This window comes from Ischnura elegans, chromosome X (assembly GCF_921293095.1).
Source record: "Ischnura elegans chromosome X, ioIscEleg1.1, whole genome shotgun sequence".
Lineage (NCBI taxonomy): Eukaryota > Metazoa > Arthropoda > Insecta > Odonata > Coenagrionidae > Ischnura > Ischnura elegans.
The window spans coordinates 73,808,192-73,826,876 of record NC_060259.1 but is presented as its reverse complement, the minus strand read 5'-3'; the positions used below and the strand labels follow the sequence as shown (position 1 = coordinate 73,826,876).

Sequence of the window (18,685 nt, the reverse complement as noted above, 5' to 3'; positions counted from 1 at the left end):
TGGATATGCCCTTGTACTGTGTGCTCTTCGCTTTCCATTTCGTCTATCTTATGCACTTTGTCATCAGGATATGAATGCATTAAGGATTGATGCAGGGCATCTGGGTATCATCGCCTTAATGTCAATGTACGACATAAAAGGTGACATTTTAGCAAAAATACAGCGTGACCTGGTTGCAGATATGAATTGGATTGTGTGAGGATGTGTGTTGTTCCCCATATTATACTGGTTATGACAATGGGGTATTAGTCACATAAGGGCTGAAAGACACTGTTGCTTGTGGATATGATGAGGGAATGGAGGGAAGAAAACTGTTGTTGAACTTTCCGGGAGTGGATTTTTGTTTTCAATTATGTATAGTATGTTAAAATAATTCATTGACCATTTCCCGTGATTAATCATATTTGAGATGAGTTCATTAGGTTGAATGGTGACTTGAGTTCCATCTAGTCTGTTATTCATGCCTGATGTCTCTCTTACTTGTAAGAGTTGTCTATGAACAAGAACAGCACAATATTCAACAGTCAATAGTCGTGAAATTAAATTCTGGTCAGGATTTCACTAACTTTCAAGTGGGTTTGAGTGTCTTCTTCAGTATTCATGGTGGTTATAAAATGATGTTACTTAAAATAGGTATGCCTATTAGAGAGACATTTTGGTATTATTTTTTGTGATAGAACTTTGTCCTAAGAAATAAATAAACTGATGTGACTTTCCTTACAAATTTGTTTCCTGTGAGTAGTCTCAGCATGTCTCATTAATTTTCTAATGTGTATTTCTATTTCATAACCTTCTCTTTTTTCATTTAGGGATGATCTACGAACTGCAAATATTGTTGCAGATGACCCTGAAGGTGTTTCCTGCTTAGTCATAGACAGGGAAACATTCAACCAGCTGATTTCCAGCTTAGATGAGATTAGAATGTGTTACAAGGATCAGTCAATAGAAAGGAGAAAGTGAGTCTATCTTTAAATGTTATGTAAGATTAATTTTGTATTGTTCAATTATTTTCATTCAAGTATCCATGCAGTTGCTCATTAACTAAAGCATGCGTTGGTGTGTTCCTCTGATGTTCATTTTTATTCCTCAGAATTATTTATCTAAGCTTGAGCTGTTGACACACACTACTTTGGCCTTTAATTTGTGAAATTCCATCATATTAAATTTGTAGATGTATTTGGTTTTATCTCACACTATTTAATGTTTCCCTAGCCAGGTCCAACACTTGTGCCTTGCCAAGGTAATTGAAATTTGGGATCAGTCTTACATTTAGCACGGTAGTGGGCCAGTATTGTGTACTAAGCTTCTTGCTTGGCTCTTCTCTATCTGGTCACTATTTATAACTACCTCCATGCTCAAATTATTATAACCTTGAGGATGGCTCTTTGGTGTTGAAACTATTCAAAGAAAAAAAAGTGTGGAATCTTTTTAAATATATTTGCTAGGGATGAATTGGTTTGATTTTTCAGTTCGTGGTTTGACCAGTTCATATGCTTAGACAGGGTGTCCAGCAAGCGGTAAAACTGGGGACTGTTCATGAATTTTTAGCCCCTGGAATTATGCATGAATTATTCATGAGTTTTTGCTCCAACTGGGAATTTTAAAATCTTATATTAAAAATTCATTTCACATTGAATTTTGCCAGTTCAACTCACATTTTCTGGCCTAAAATGTGTTTGCCATTATTTTTAGTGCAGTAGGTTAGTAGAAATTTTACAGCCGCATTGAAACGTGGATTGTCAGACAAGACAACATAATTGAAATGTCTTGACTCTCTTGACCCTCGTAAGATACAAAAACACGAGGAATAGAATGCCAGGTGATGTCAGCATTTACTCTGAGGTCAAAGCAGCATCTTGGCTTGCGTCGAATAAATTTGAATTTTGAACACAATTTGTGCCAACTAACGCATTCCTTGTCCTTGTAAATACATAAATATAATATTACTTCAAAGTGTTGAAGTAATTTTTGGTGTTCTTAAATGCTTATCCATCGCAATGATCACGTAAGATTATTTTTAAATCTTGTAAACTTTCCCTGGAAATCCGGGGATAATGCATGAATTTTTCTACTTTGATTGGCTGGACACCCTAACTGAAGCATCTGAACTAGAATCAGAACTGAAGCCAAAAATAATTGGTACTAAAAAACATTTTGCAAAAACCAGTTTGAATAATGTTTTCAAACTGATTTCTGCAAAATGTTTTGAACGTCATTCATGTCTCATACTTAAAGTAGAGTGATTGTGTGGAACCAATCATTTGTGAGGCAATTTAGGTTTTTTTCATGATACCTTAACAGAAATAACCAAGGGGGCTCATTGCCTCCAGGAAAAGCCGAAGACCACCACAAGTTTCTATTACAGTAAAACCTCTTTACATCGTAATGGAGGGGACCAAAATTTGATGTATGGAGGTTCACTATAGAGAGGTTTCAGTGATAGGCACCATTTTTTCATATCCTTTGGAAGTGAAAGGCACTACTGTATTTTAAACCATATTATTTATGTGTTTAAACATAAATGCATGCATTAATGAACATATATTTACTATTTAATAATTACAGAAAGCGAGTGCTATCGCATGATTTTTACTAAGATTCGGGAGAAAATTATGTGATCTTTCTCAATTCAACAGTCACTTAAAATGATTAGGATAGTTTTTTTTTTTATTTACTGTTAGGTATGCTCTCATATGGAACAAAATGGCCACAACTAATGGTTAACGTGAAAATTACAGCATATTAAAGGTATATAAGAAAAAAAAAGAGTTAAACATTCATTGCTGAAAATGTCATTCGATGTAGGTAATCACGGCTGCATTAATGGTCTCTTGTTGTCTCGGTACGATTTGCAGAGGTAGTAAGGCCGTCTCGGGGTTATCTCCTTGGTATGATAAGTGGAGGTTTTACGATATAAAGAGGTTCACTACATAGAGGTTTGCCTATAAATGTACATGTAAATCAGACGGGACCGTAGGGGTGGTATGATGTATGGAGGTTTATGATATAAAGAGGTTCACTACATAGAGGTTTTACTGTATGTATTTTTTTAGTTAACCTAGGCAGTGGTGCACTTAAAAGTTTTGATAGATTTGAGGGTGCATGATGATGATGAATTTGTGCAGTCATTATGATACTTACTCATTTTTTCCATTGAAGTTGAGGAAAAAAACTTAAAACTAGCATTTTCCCCAAGTTTTATGAGATATATTCTTGTAGTTTCAACCTGAAAAATGAAGATATCATATACATGATAGCTGCAAATATTGGACCTTTTTCATTGCATGTAAACAGCATGCATTGCTTCATTTATTAAGAGCTATGTTGTTTAAAATGTTGATGGGGATTTCAAGATTTTCACTGATATTTGTTTGGTATTTTCAACTAAACTTGAAATATGTGTTAGAATTTTCTATCAGTACCTAAGCTAAGTGCAGTGCTTGGAAGAGTTTTCATACAAAAATAGAGGATCAACTGCTATAACTTTTGAGCAATTTCTTTTCTTCCAAGATAGTGTTCCCCCTTTTAAATTTAAGAAATCAAGGAATTAAATGGAAACACTTAGTTTAGAGCGTGGACCTAGAACACGAACTGAACAGGAATCAAAACCATTAAAAAGGTGGAAGTGACTCATCCTTAATACATATTTATTCAATTTTACTTGAGCTAATTATTATGTTTACATCTTTTTAGAATGAATGAGGAATTCCAGTCCTTGAAATTGCAAGACCTTAGGTATATCGCCACCTTAGGTGTTGGCGGTTTTGGAAGGGTGGAACTTGTACAAATATCTGGTGACCAGATCAGGTCATTTGCCTTAAAGCAAATGAAAAAAAGTCAGGTAAGACTTTGGTTGATTTTTATGTTTGTTCATGCATACCTTATCAAAAATTAGTATCAGATCTGGAATTGGACAAGGTGGACTGTCGTTTCTTATGAAATGATGGGGGGCATGTTGCAAGACCTGTATGTAAGGTTAGGAAATTAATTATATGGAACTTAATCTAAGTTTTTCCTTGCACAAATTTGACCTCAGGAGCATAAGTGTCTCCGCTGTTACAGATCTGACCTGGCTATTTTCAAATCTAATTTTTATGGGCTACTTACATGAAATTTTTGTTAGGGTATGCTCTTATTTATGCATGCAATGTGTATTAATTGGTATATTTCTCTGTTATTGTAGGAAATAAATTGATAATTGAAATTTAAAACCCCTGGAACCAATATAAGTCCTAACTTATCTATTTTTATTAAAAATAATTAATAAGAAATATTTTCTTCCCCAGTGAAAATTTGAATACATATCTCCATTTATAGACTCCATTTTCCTCTATGGTATCATTTACAGCTTTGTGTATCTGCTGAAGCCTCAAAACTGAAAGCCCTCACTGTGCAAGAATATTTGTAAAGTAGGTTAAGGAAAGGGTAGTGGAAGGAGGATTAAAAGAGTGAGGGACCAGCAGTCAGCTGAAATACTGAAGTAACTACAGTACTACAGAAGTAGTTTATTCTTAACCATCTTCCATACATCTCTGGGGTGCCAAATATTTATTGCGAGTAATGAGATGAATTACCTGAATTTTTGGAGTTTTTTTTGCTGCATCGTAATTTTTAATAAATAAAGGTGACCAAATATCATTACAATAAACTACTTTCAGTTCTTAGTGTATGATCTGGTTATTCTGGTATTTCGTGATCCCTACTGGTCGCTTCTTTCATTCCCTCAGAAGAAGCAAACAGCTGGGTTTCAGAAACCACGGAACACCCTGGAAAGGTTGTGAGATATGATCGAAATTTATGTACATCAAGTCTTAATCACAGAAGCCTGAACTAAGAACTGAATTTATCAGATAAGAATTTTGATATTGCTGTTCCCAGCTTTAGTGCAGTTCTGTGGCTCTCTACTGGTAGTGGCTTAATGTAAATTCTTTCTCCCTCGCATTGCCATGTAGAACTATACCCAGTTATCTTCATATCTGGTGTGGAATCTTGAGATCCCAGTTGGAATCCTGGTCAAGGCGAATAATTTTTCTTCTGTGAAAGTTTTGTTCTTTCATTGTATTTCTGATACAGAATTATGAATTTAAATTTAAAGTATGTGCATACTTTAAAATATGTATCATCAAAATATTAACGATAGACTCCATCAATATGGCTGAATTCAAAAGAAGCAAAATGTTAATCTTAGAAGTTGGAAGACTCTGGAATTGTTACCACAGAGTTGGAAAATGTTTGTAGTTAAATACAGTTGAGGACCTCCAATCCAGAAAGCTTGGGACTGAAGGGCTTCTGGATTTCTGGTTTTTCTGGATTTCTGGTCTTCATAATATATTTAGTAAATTAATTGATTTATACATGTGCTCAGGCTCTTGTACTTGATATTTGATATCCTTATGTGTCCCTGACAAGGTTCTTAGCGTATGTCCATAGCATGTGCTAAATTCCTACTCATCCGAGAACAAGGCTTGGAGAGAGGTGCCACGAGGTGGCAAGTCAATAATAATAATGCTTTATTTGCCATGATAGATCAGATACATAGAAAAACATAGCCGATATATGGCACGTCAAGAAGAAATTTAGATACTTATTGCATGGATTTAAAAAATAAATATTCACAGACAACTTTACATAAGTGGCATGAACTGTACATGGAAATGGAAATACTTTAAGACTCGTGAGAGTCATCACTCATAAATTCATTTACAGAGTAATACATTTTTTCCAGTGAAAAGTCTTTAAGTTTTACCTTGAGGAGACTGGCGCTTTGCATATTTTTCAATTTCTTAGGTACATAATTTATTGTAAATTCTGATTCCCATTTCATTTGGGCCACATTTCAACCTTTTAGTTCTTATACAGAAACGGTGCAGGTCATTTTTCCTTCTTGTGTTATAAGAATGGATATCAGAATTAGTGGAGAGCTGAATCAGGTTTTTCCTAACATGTAAAATAAGCTGAAGTAAATATATGCAGGGGAGTGGGAGGATTTTTAAGAAATGGAAAATGGGCTTGGAGGGAGATTTAGTTTGATGGAAAGTAATGATTCTTATAATTCGTTTTTCAAAACACGACGCAGAGGAATTTTCAAATGTTCTGGTTTTCTGGATTCCGGATTTGAGGTCCTAGACTGTAATTATATAATACAAAAGTTATCAATACTGCCCTTCTTAGTAGATTACTTTTTGTACACAGCTGCCTACATGATGTCATGTGGCTGCCTAAATGGCTTGGGGTAGCCGAGTATGTTTATGGCTGGTTTATCTGCTTCCATGCCCATCTGAAGAAGCCCAAATAATTCTTCACTTGGCTATGAAGAACCCAACTCAGGAAAATCTAACTGTTGTGAATAGTTATCAAAATTTTTCACTGGGTTTAAAGCTAAGTTCAAATTTTTAAATTAGTGAAATGTAAAATGTAGTCATTACATATATCCCCTTGAAGTGTAATCATATAAAAAAGTCCTTTTGATTTACCCCAAATTTGGAGTCAAACACCACCATGTTGTTTTATGACAATGCTTATGAATTAATCATCTGTTGAAATTATTCTGTTCTTAAATAGATTGTGGAGACGCGGCAGCAACAACACATCATGTCTGAGAAGGAAATAATGGGGGAAGCCAATTGTGACTTCATTGTAAAGCTGTTTAAGACGTTCAAAGATACTAAGTATCTGTATATGCTAATGGAGTCATGCCTTGGAGGAGAGCTGTGGACTATACTGAGGTAATGATTTTGTGTAATTTTACAAAATGTTATTGGGTTTACTTTTTCATCAACTTTAATATCCTTCCATTTCTTTCAGGGATCGAGGCCTGTTTGACGATTCGACGACGAGATTCTACACTGCGTGTGTTGTGGAAGCTTTTGACTATCTCCACAGTCGAAACATTATTTACAGGGATCTAAAACCGGAAAACCTTTTGTTGGATGCGAATGGTTACGTGAAGCTTGTTGATTTTGGCTTTGCCAAAAAATTGCAGGTAATATATTCAATTAATCTAATTTTTATGTTTTAAATTCCATTCTATGTGTAATAATTGCAACCGCATATTTTTCGTGATATTGTAATTCTTAAATTTCATTAACATTTGTCTCTGGGGAAATGAGCATTAACTTATTTTCTGCCCTCTATCGTTTTCAACTTTTCCATACATACCTCATTGTTGAATGCTTCCAGCTTATTGTCATTCTATATTTTCTGTTTCAAATAATGCTTCACTTCCTTCCGGACTCTTAATCAAGCTTTATTTTTACTTATTTACTATATACTCATGTCATCAACTTCGTCCTGTTTATAAATGCCCTGTTATGCTCTGTTGTTCTTTCGCTAATATATTTACTGCTATGTCTGTTTCCCTACAGAATATTGTCAACTCAAATAGATTTTTATACCTGCGCCAGTTTATGATCATTTACCCTTACCTTTGGGTAATGCCTTGCATTCTTAGCTCTAGAGTAACCTTTTCATGCATATGGGCCATATGTTCAAATTGGTGTGGCTGATTGAACCTCCAATACTTCTACTATGTTCTCCAGGTTCCCAATTCCCATGGTAGATCAGCATAGGTTCATTTTACTAGGTGGTAGGCAGTCAATCCAAGATGGTCCATGTCCTTTTTAGGACTACTACTTAAGCTACCAAGATTCACGGTTTGATTTCGGGTTCCAGAGAATTGTTTCCAATGAGATCATTCACTCACTCCCAAAATTGCAATTCATTAAGGTAATAGGGTAGTTTCCTTCATCAAAGAAAACGAAAGGCATTGATTGTGATTCGTTATCCACCATTAGTGTGTTCATAATATACAAATTATTTGGTTTTAGAAATCCCAGTTTAGGCGAATGTTAATGGTAAATTTTAACCTCATTTGAAAAAGGTCAGATTGGCACCCATACGATGCCACTCCACGTGATGCCACAGGGACCTAGTTTCTATACGAGTAGTTAGGTGTTTTACATTGTCTGAGATTACCAATGCATGCATGAGGCACAGAGCTCAGGGAAACATGTGTTAATAATCACCTATTAAAACTGGCTAAGGTCGGAAAGTTTCCTTCGTTTGATAAGGTATTAATAATCCTTATTTAAGCCAAGCTCTACCTGGTAGCAGGGTACTCTGCTACCTGCTAGCAGCCTGCATCACAGCGGCATACATATCATCGCCCCAAGGTCACCTCACACGACGGCAGCGGGAACCAGAACAACATCACACGGGGTTTTTCCCAGCATCCATACTTAGCCGTCGCGTTTTCGCGCCCTTGAAAATTTTCACTTTTCATTCAATCACAAGAAATAGATATCGTCATTTAAAAATCTAAAAGCATGAAATGCATACTCCAGGAGTAATAATCTTTCGTTTTAGGCAATAAAAAAATAATAGGAAGCCAGCCTATTCAGTAAATGAAATGGAAAGATAAGTGACAAGGAAAAAAAGGTCTTGCCCCTCCCCATTCTCTTTTAAGTTGAAAGTAAGAAAACTTGTGAGTTACCTCCCTCTTTTCATGAGTTAGGGATGCCATTAGAGTTCTGGATCATTTATTTGCTGAGGGAGAACCTTTTATCGAAGGAAGGGATATCTAAAGTGTTTGCAAAATCAGAATCTGAAAAAATAGCTTTGGGTTCAATAGCTGATTTCTCATTCACCAAATAATACCTTTTATTCATTATCTCTTTTATCTTCTATCTCTTAATTATATCTTTTACTTCATTAATATCAATGCACAAGTCTACCTCCAGATAGTTGGACAATTGCAATAGTGACTTAGTTTTTTAACAGCTAACATAACATCATGTCTAGTATTAGTTGAAATACAAAAAGACTTACCTTGGATAGATTGGAATCGTCTTCCTGTATGTTGTCATGTCAAATTTTTCTCTGTGGTCCTCTATGTCTGGACAATTAGAATCCGTGGGAGCCACAAATCTCCTTGAATCAATCTTTTGAAACTTGCATAATGTCTCTCTTATGTTTCTTGATCATGAATAATTTTGGTCTCAGAAAGTCTAGTGACACCAATACCAACAAAATGAGAGACTGGTCCCATGTCTTTTATATTCAACTCCTTAACAAACTTCACTTTGAATCTTTCAACTTTACCCTTCTCCTCACAATCATGTCTTCTGCATGGGCAGCTATGTTTCCCCAAGAAGTATGCATGTATGTGATACACACTGCCTGAGTTCAAGCCTACAAATTGTTGCAGTTACACAGTCATTCTAATCTTCAATCAGACTGGTGAATCCCGTATGCAATTTTAAGTAAAATACATACCTCATCAGGATTTCCTTCCAGTATTTTGGCTGACTTATATGTATGCAGGCTCCTTCAACTTACTATTCAAATAAGAAGCGACCACATCCACATGATCTTTTTGTGCAGATATAGCTACCCAGTGAGAAATGGGTGGTGGAATCCACGTGGAACCCACGTGGAGAATTAACGTGGATACCACGTGTTTTTGGTCGTGGAATCAACGTGGAACCCACGTGGGAATTTGGTGGAAAAATTAAAACAGCAGTTGGTGCTGTCCTAAAACCATTAAAACCTCAACCACTCTATATCTAAACCTTCTATGTATGTGTCTACGATTTTTCATGTGCTCTCATGGCTGCCTTTCCACGAATTATATAAAAATAGAATGTGCGATACATTTTCACATAACTAGCGTGGTTTCAGGATGATAAATGACGCAATGTCACCAGAGAGTTAAGTTGCACAAATTAGAAATTCTGTGTAACATTTTATGATAATCACCACAAATCCACTTGAAATCAACGTGGATTCCACGTGGGTCCAACCACTCAATATCCACCACCACCAAATATCCACCACTCAACGTGGATTCCACGTGGGTTCCACGTGGATTCCACCACCCATTTCTCACTGGGTAAGCCAGCTCTTCTCACCAAACTTTCTTGTTTATCTTTAAAAAATAATTATTTTTAGCACTACCAGCATAATGTTGTCTTCGTGTTGTTCCAAGGACAAAATTAAGCCCTCGGAAGCCCTTTGGTAGTCCTCTGTGTGCAAAAGTTACGTGTGCTTTTTCGGGTACCGTAGAATGGGGTGAATGGGTTCAGTTTTCGTCTTAATTGTGCTGTAACGAATATGAAAAGCAGCGCAGTGAATTCAATTCCATTTTATGTGTCTTGGCCGATATTTCTGATTCATTACCTGAGACATCTTAATATTTTCATTGGTGAGATGTAATTATATTTTTAGTGGTCTGATCCTATTGGACCACGCAATGGGATGAATAGACTCTTAAACTCACAGATTATATCCTCCTTAACCCTTGATGAATAGGCTCAAGAAGTAATGAAATGAAAACATTGATTTGAATTTATAGATGATTTTTTCTTTATTTTTAATGTAACAAGTGCCTTTTTTATGGCTAATCAAGGCCCACAGTTGTTAAATTGTTTTCAATTTTGATAATTATTTGCAAAGCAGCATCTATTGATTCCCAAATACATCTTTAAAAACTTAGGGAACTTTCTGTTATCACTCAAAGCAGGTTGGGTCAATTGAGAAGTAATGTTGTCCTCATATTTTTTCAGCTTCAGAACTCGTGTTGGAAGTACCCCTTAGCAAAGTAACGGAGAGTGGTACGATCAAATGGATATCCCCATTCCGAAAAAATTATAACTCCACATATATATCCACAGTATGTTTTTCCACATCATGGGATATAACTGTTTGACCACCTTGAGGTTTCATGGTCGGATTTTTCAGATGTTGTCTGATGACCAAGTAAGAAATATTGTATTCAAGGGCTGCATTACAAATGCTTAACTCAATTTCACAGCTTCCACAGCTCGATTGATCTCTTGGGAAGTCCTTTTGATGTACCGTTTTCATCCTGGTTCAGGCTTATAATTTCGTGGCATAGTGATGGGTGAGCCAATTCACCCCACTTCAAGGAAGATTAGCTACTATCTTGAAGAAATTGGCTGCTGCTTTTCACCTAATAAGGTTATAGTTATCAAACTTTAGGAGCAGGAAGAAAAATAACGATTTATATGTGACTGAAAATGAAAACAACGTTACCTCAACAATTTTCGAAAGGTAAACAAAGTTTTCCGGGAGCTTGGAAAAGCTATTTGCGTTGATGAGTGCTGTGATTGATCTCACGCTAAAATGGGTACTAGACAAAAAACATCAATCGCTGAATGGAACTACATAATCCACCTCTGTCGAAAACCGTTGAAATTTTCAATCTATCTGCATTCTTTGGGTTTTTTTGGAATCCAAAGAATTTTCTTGAAAATTGAGTCTATTCACCCCTCTGAGCCTATTCACCACATTTTACGATAATAAAATATCTCCTCAATTCAATTTTGAAGATAACTGCTGAATCTTTGGCAAATAATCATTCTTAGTCTGATCTTCCATCTTATTCACGGTGGCTACCTATCCTATTAGCATCTAAATGAAGCCATGAAAAATTGTGGCACCGACACATGTATGTGCATAACAATAGGGTGGTTTCCTATTATTTTTTTACTGCCTAAATCGAAAGATTATTACTCCTGGAGTACGTATTTCATGCTTTTAGATTTTTAAATGACGATATCTATTTTTCGCGATTAAATGAAAAGTGAAAATTTTCAAGCGCGCGAAAACGCGACGCTTAAGTATGAATGTCGGGAAGTCTCTCCGCGTGACGTATTTCTGGTTCCCCCTCCCGCCCTGCGAGGTGACCTTGAGGCGAGGCTTAGCGCTGATACAACGCAGGCTGCTAGCGGCTAGCCTAGTACCCTGCTGGCTGGTAGCGCTTGGCTTAAATAAGGATTATTAATAACTTATCAAACGAGGAAAACTTTCCAACCTTAGCCAGTTTTAATAAGTGATTGTTAAGACATGTTTCCCTGAGCTCTGCGCCTCATGCATGCAATGGTAACCTCAGACGACGTATAACTCCTATCTTCTCGTATAGAAACTAGGTCCCTGTGACGTCACGTGGAGTGGCATCGCATGGGCGCCAATCTGGCCCTTTTCAAATGAGGATAAAAATGGACCATTGCCATTCGTCTAACCCGGTATTTCTAAAACAAAATAATTTGTATATTATGAATACACTAATGGTGGGTAACGAATCGCAATCAATGCCTTTCGTTTTCTTTGATGAAGGAAACCACCCTATTCTGATTGTCCACTCGGCAACTAATCATGAGCTCATCAAGCAGACTTAAATGTCAGTCCAACCACTTTTATCCTTTTTTTAACTATTCTTATGTGTCCCTAACCATTTCCTCCATGTAGACATGAAATAATGATGATGACGTAAGTAGCCTTGTCTAACCTTTGCCTTCACCCTGCGTCTCCATATGTCACCCCAGTCGCACTGGTCTGAACCATGTAAAAATTCTGTGTAATGAATGTCTTTTGATTGGGTAAGGTCATTATTGCCAAGTTAACTATACAGAGCTTTCTCAAAATCACAAAAAAGAAAATTTCTTGGTTATACTGTTGAGTTCTTTCTACTATCACCCTCACCACTTTATCTCTTTAGTCCGTATGGACCAAGTGATTTGTAACCTTTAAATAATTTACATACATACTATCTAACATATACTTGTTATGAAAAATGGATGAAGGAAATAAAATATGGAAAATGTAAATATGTGGGGCAATGTGAGAGGTGCAGTTGTTTACCCCTATATTGTTCTATGTATACTCCATTATAGCTTTGTGATATTTTAACAGATTTATGAAAACGAGAAGTAATGCTTAACATATTGCATTGAGATTTCTGCTGAAAAGATGGAAAGACTGTCTTGAATCAATGTGTAGCATGCCATGAAAAATGAGCCACAGGTTAAATACTTGCTCTTTTTCCTTTAGGGTAATATTTAGAGATCTTAAATGTGCTGATTTGGCTGAGGATTTTATAGTTCAATAAGCTTTTGTTGTACTTCTTGTCTTTTGTGAAGCACATATGAAAGGTGCAATGAAAAAAATCAGATTACTTGAAGCAAAGTAGTGGCTTTGCAGTTATACAATTCTACTCTGGCATTAGTTCCTTTATTTATAACTTATTAAATGTAAAAAGATTATATAGAAAATAAATTAAATAACTGTGTCAGACTATAAAAGAGAACCCAATGCTCTTTTGAAAGGGTTATTTGGAAAGGTTATTTTGGAGTTTTTTTTTAGATTTCAGTGCAGTTTCAAGGAGCAAATTCACTTAATCGATAATAGAACAGTAATACAGTACTAAACTTCATAAGCTGTGAAATTCTCAATTTTCATGGTATTTTTTCTTACAAAATACATAGTTATTTTCTATTAACTTTTATGTAGTTTTAAAGGGCCAGGATAGCATCAATATCCATTGTTGGGCATGCAATTTTCTAAAATTTTCCAAGGGAGGAGTCCCGTATCCCTTGGTAAGGAGGGCCCAATCTTGAGACTTATCCAAAGGCCCCCAATCACCCCTGACTGCCTCTGCTTCTCAGCTTAAAGTTATTTAGCGTAAAAAGTATGTAAATAAGTAATTTTCCTTCACAGCACGGGCGCAAGACCTGGACATTCTGTGGCACTCCGGAGTATGTTGCACCTGAAGTCATCCTAAACCGAGGACATGACATTAGTGCGGACTACTGGTCGTTGGGAGTTCTAATGTTTGAGCTTCTTACAGGTATGTCTTTGATTGAATTCCACATGTTTTAGTGCCATTTTTTTCATTTTTGCAGAAAACCTCCTTGCTCATCATCATCATCATTTGTTATAAATTTTTGGTCAAACCATTGAGTATTGTTTATTAGTTATATTTTTTAGCATTTTTAATTAATGAAATAATTTAATAATTTATTTTAATAATGTTTATTATATAATACTTAATGGTTAAAGAAAGTCCTCTCTTGTGTTAGGAATAAGGATTTCTGTGTGGCATGAAGAACATTTTGCTAAATTATGTAACTAATTAAAGTACTAGTAAGTGAGTATTCTTTATCATATTATTATGTGCATTAGTAAAAATAAAATTAGTCTTTAAAACCTTTATGCTTCCTTGTCAGCAATGTTTCTCTTGAAAAATTCTATTAAAGTGATGACGTAAACCACCTGTTTACTGAACAGTCTTCCTCACTAGAGTTTAAAGAAGTCTATATTAATTTGCCATGGAATATGCTCCATAGTTTATGTTGTAGTAAATGCTGAGTGTGTCATTTGATTTGGTGTACATCTTCAGTTTATGCACATTTTCGATCAAACTAAATTTTGGAAAGAGAAGGCAAGAGTTTCCAACGTAAGTGTTTATTTTATTTTAAAAGATTTTCTGAAAAGTTTATATTTCATCAAGGAGGGATGAAAAATAATTATTATGTCTCTCATTGTCAGTATTATGTGCTGAAGTACTTACAATATCTCTGAGAATGGGGATATACATTGACATATTTATACGATTTAATTAAGAACTCCATGCCTGCTGTGAAACTATGAGCTATATTAATCTTTGTGTGGTAAATTAGTGTTATATTAATCACTAATTCTTAAACCCTTTCTCTGAATTCTGCAGCGTTCCATGGATGTTATGTGAGTTGTATTAATAAAATATTTGGTAGATGTAATGCATGTAATTTTTAAAAGCGTGTAATGAAATGCTGGGAATTATGTATGGTAGGACTGCTACGCATGGATTTCTTATTTTATGTATGCAAAAGCCTTAGTTAATCCATGTATTCAATGTGTTTTACTTCCCTCATTAAACTACTGGAAAACATCCTGCAAAATGTATGCCCATGGTTTTCAGTAGAGATGGGTCGAATAGCAGATTTCTCGAACTCGAATATCGAATTCGAATTTTAAATCATTGCTCAAATATTCGAGTACCTCGAATACTAGAGTTGCGCAAAGCATATTAAACACACGTTTCTTCCTCTATTTCACTTGATGAATGTATAAATAAAAAGGTACACCAGTGGCGTAGTCAGGAATTTCGTTCGGGGGGGGTCCAAAACAATGACCCGGCTTACCGGCAACCTGCATAACAATGGGGAATAGTCTGCTCATGCTCAAGGACAGAGCTGAGTTCTGCTAATATCAGAGTCGCCCTCCTCCCCCACTAATCCACTCACTACTCCGGTGGAGTGAGGAAGGTTGGCGAGTATATTAATTGACAACTTAATTACTAATAAAAAATTGTGGGGCCTCGTAAGCAAGCCATGCATTCTTCTTCTCTTGGAATGAGCCACATTTCTTCTCCCTCAGCCTCTTACTTTCAAATGTGGAAGCTTGTTCTTAACCTATTCCACTTCAATTTATTTTCTAAATATCATACTTCTATCCTTTTTTTTTGGTTCGTCTTAATGGAATGGTAGATAATGTAACGATATTTTGTAGTTTGTAATCAATGTAGAGCCGTGAAATGGAAGTAAAGGAAGTGTTTATTATAAAACGATGACGCAGCTATAGCTACTCGTATGTAGTCATTATATTCCTTCCAATACACCATATTTCATGAGATATGAATTTTTTATGTACATTATGGATGTTTTAACATTGTGAAACTTACAAAATATTTACATTGTCCTCCTAAATAGTGCTAACATTATTAAAATTCGATGACGAGTTTCACTCATTATTACATTATTTGCTACTGGAATTTCATAATGAGCTGAACTTCTCATTTCATTTCAGAGCAAGGGGTTAAGATCATGATTTTTTTTCCACCACTTCAACTAAGTTTTCATTTCAGTTGATCGAGCACAATTATTTCCTTTCGATTATTTTTGTAATCTGTCTCAGTATGTGTCCCAATGTGTTTTGCTTATCCATTAATTGCTAATGAAGGAGTGTGTTTCTTCTGGAGAAATTTCCATCATTCTGAGTTCAGAAGGTATATGTACACTACCTCCTACAAGTTTGGTTATGAGGTTCATATGCCAATTTCTCTCTGTGGGTGTTCTTTATCCAAATGTTTGCAGTTATTGTTGTTAATTTAAAGGAGGAGCAATGAAAACAAAATGAACAATGGCTAAGAAGTCAATTGATGGGAAAAGTCTTAGTTTTGATGGTAATGCTTGTGAAGGATGTGGTAATTGATGAGTGGTCATGCCTCATTGTCTTCAGCATGTTTTTATGTATGTATTTGTGCTGCCCTAAAAACTGGTTCTTACATTCGAGCTTGTCTTTTGTGCAAAAGGCTGCCAGGTGCAGACCTGCTAATGATTTGATGGGATAGCATATCTCATGCGTGTGCCATTCACATATGAAAAGTTAATTCAATTTTAAGGAATTGGAAATGATTGCTTAAAACAAATACATATGTATTTATAGAGTCCTCATTACTTGTAAGAATTAACAATTTTCTATCCTTAATGAAATTACAAATGGAATTATATCATAGGTGTACAAACTCAAATTTGTTGTTGTAAGGTATTGTAGCATACAACTACACGCCCATGAAAATGGAGTCATGATTTTCTTTCATTATGGGGCTACTCATTCAGATGCAATTTGTTACCTTTCAGGCACACCTCCTTTCACTGGATCTGATCCAATGAAGACTTATAATATAATTCTAAAAGGAATTGATGCCATTGAGTTTCCTCGAAGCATAACTAGGAATGCTACAGCTCTTATCAAGAAGTTATGCAGGTATGATCTTTTGAAAATTGCTATTATCAATCATTTGTCATCATCATGAATCATTTGTCCTCCATCCCTTCTTTGGTGCTCTTTTTCATTTATTCTTGCTTGACTTTCAGACTGCCTAGTTATTCCTTTTTTTTTTTAACCACATTTCATTTTTTTACACATTATATCATTAGGTTGTTCGTCAGATTTTGATGAACATATACTATTCTTGAAATCCATTAATCGGTCCAAGTAAATTCATTGGTTTGCTAATAAATTTTTTTAGAATTCAATTTTGTAATAAGTAAAATACAAACTGTGTATTTACCACAATTTTCGGCTGGACTGGTTTGCACGCCTTAGCTACAGTCTGAAGAGGTGAGGTGTTAGGTCACAGTCGCAGTTGGGAAACAGGTTGGAAACATTTTGGAGATCCGAGAAAGTAGAACGTAAAAATGAGTTATTAGATCTTGAGAAGGTGATGGGACCAAGGTCGTGATTTGAGGAAGCCAGTCGAGGAAGTGGCACCGACAAAAGTGGTGATTAATTGAAGGAATCACTTTTTTCAACACATCTCTCATATGCCATTCATAAAAATTCGTAGTTTAAAAAGTTTCCTTAAGATATAATTTGGTATTTGGTCCTCTATAATTTGAAAGCTGTTGTTGATGAAATTTGAGAAGAAGATTTTTATTTTACTCTGTGCGCTAGTAATGGTGAATCCTTGCATACTGGGCAAATGGGCAGAAAATTTAAGGCTAAAATATTCAAGGTTAGAATGAAAGAACATGAGAATTAATTCCGTTGTCAATAATGATAGCGAATCAATGTTTTATAAACGTATTGTTGATAAATGTATCGATCAAATTTCAAATCCGTAATTTTACTTTGGGGCACCAAATTAAATTCATGGAAAATGTTTTAATTGTGAATTTTCATGAATCGTATGAATAAAATGTGTTGATTGATCTGATTTCTTTCAATTTCTTGCTGCTATTGGCCAGTCTGTGCCAGTTCCTTTGCTCCTCAACTGGCTTCTCCAAATAATAACCTTGCACCCACTATCTTCCTAAGTATGTAATCACCCATTCCTATATCCTATTTTTTCCGAACTTCTACTAGTTCCCAATTAAAATGCATCCTGACTGCTACCTCACACGTCTAAAAGTGATCCAATGGTATTGAAACTGAATGAGGTCGAGTAGATATTTGTGATGATATAAGTTTGTGTTTTACTAATTGTGATTTGCCAAAGCACACTCCCTGTCCGTATTTTAGTATCTTGGCCTTATTATGTCGTACTTGTGAAAGGCAAATTTTTTAACATTGTTAGGAATATTAATAGCATATTGATATAAATTGCTATTCTCTTATTTGTTAAAGGGACAATCCTGCTGAAAGGCTTGGATATCAGAAAGGTGGAATAAGTGAGATACAGAAGCACAAGTAAGTATAATTTTTTACATTGAAAATAGTCTAGTGAAGATAACATGTACTCTCATTATATTACTGAACCATATTACTGGAAAGAAAAAACTCGCCTCGCTGGGCCTATGGTGGAAGGCTACAGTCCTTGCCTAGGGCACATCTGAGGTAGCAGTAAAACTGAAAGCATTTTAAAATATGTGACAAGAAATTACAATAAGGTTTATTGCATGGGGTTTCACCCTGTTTCCAATTTACAAAGTAATTGTTCAAAAATGAGAAACATATGTTTATGATTCAGTGACCACATAATGGTAAAATATGAAATATGAAAAGCTTAATAAATTTGAGAAAATTAGTAATAAATTGAAACTTAAATAAATAAATACTTAAAAACATGGAGGTAAACAGAGAATTTTGATGTTAAGGTATCATATTATTGTAAAAGAAGGGAAAGTCAAGGGTAATGTTGAAAATATAGAGTTGGTTTGAACCCTATAAAAGTTTGTAGCACCTGAGCAAAAACCTGCTTTCGGCCTGGGCAAGTCTCTTTTGATCGGCTGCTGGGAGAAAGGGTTGTTAGTGAAAGTGACCATTCTCCTTCAGGACTCCATTGAGAATGCTTGCACTCACTGCCAACTGCCCGACAATTGATTTCATTTGATAAACAGCTTAA

The 18,685-nt window shown here is 35.4% G+C and overlaps 1 protein-coding gene across 2 annotated transcripts in view; it reads left to right on the top strand.

Moving 5' to 3' along the window:
• The window catches only part of LOC124170531 (cGMP-dependent protein kinase, isozyme 2 forms cD4/T1/T3A/T3B), a 193,004-nt gene that overhangs the window by 172,073 nt on the left and 2,246 nt on the right, over window positions 1-18,685 (top strand). For both annotated transcript variants that reach the window (XM_046549306.1, XM_046549307.1), the window contains 7 exons: window positions 810-956; window positions 3,694-3,841; window positions 6,562-6,725; window positions 6,805-6,982; window positions 13,516-13,645; window positions 16,479-16,605; window positions 17,968-18,030. In XM_046549306.1, coding sequence (XP_046405262.1) covers window positions 810-956; window positions 3,694-3,841; window positions 6,562-6,725; window positions 6,805-6,982; window positions 13,516-13,645; window positions 16,479-16,605; window positions 17,968-18,030 — 957 coding nt within the window. The remainder of the gene's footprint in view (window positions 1-809; window positions 957-3,693; window positions 3,842-6,561; window positions 6,726-6,804; window positions 6,983-13,515; window positions 13,646-16,478; window positions 16,606-17,967; window positions 18,031-18,685) is intronic.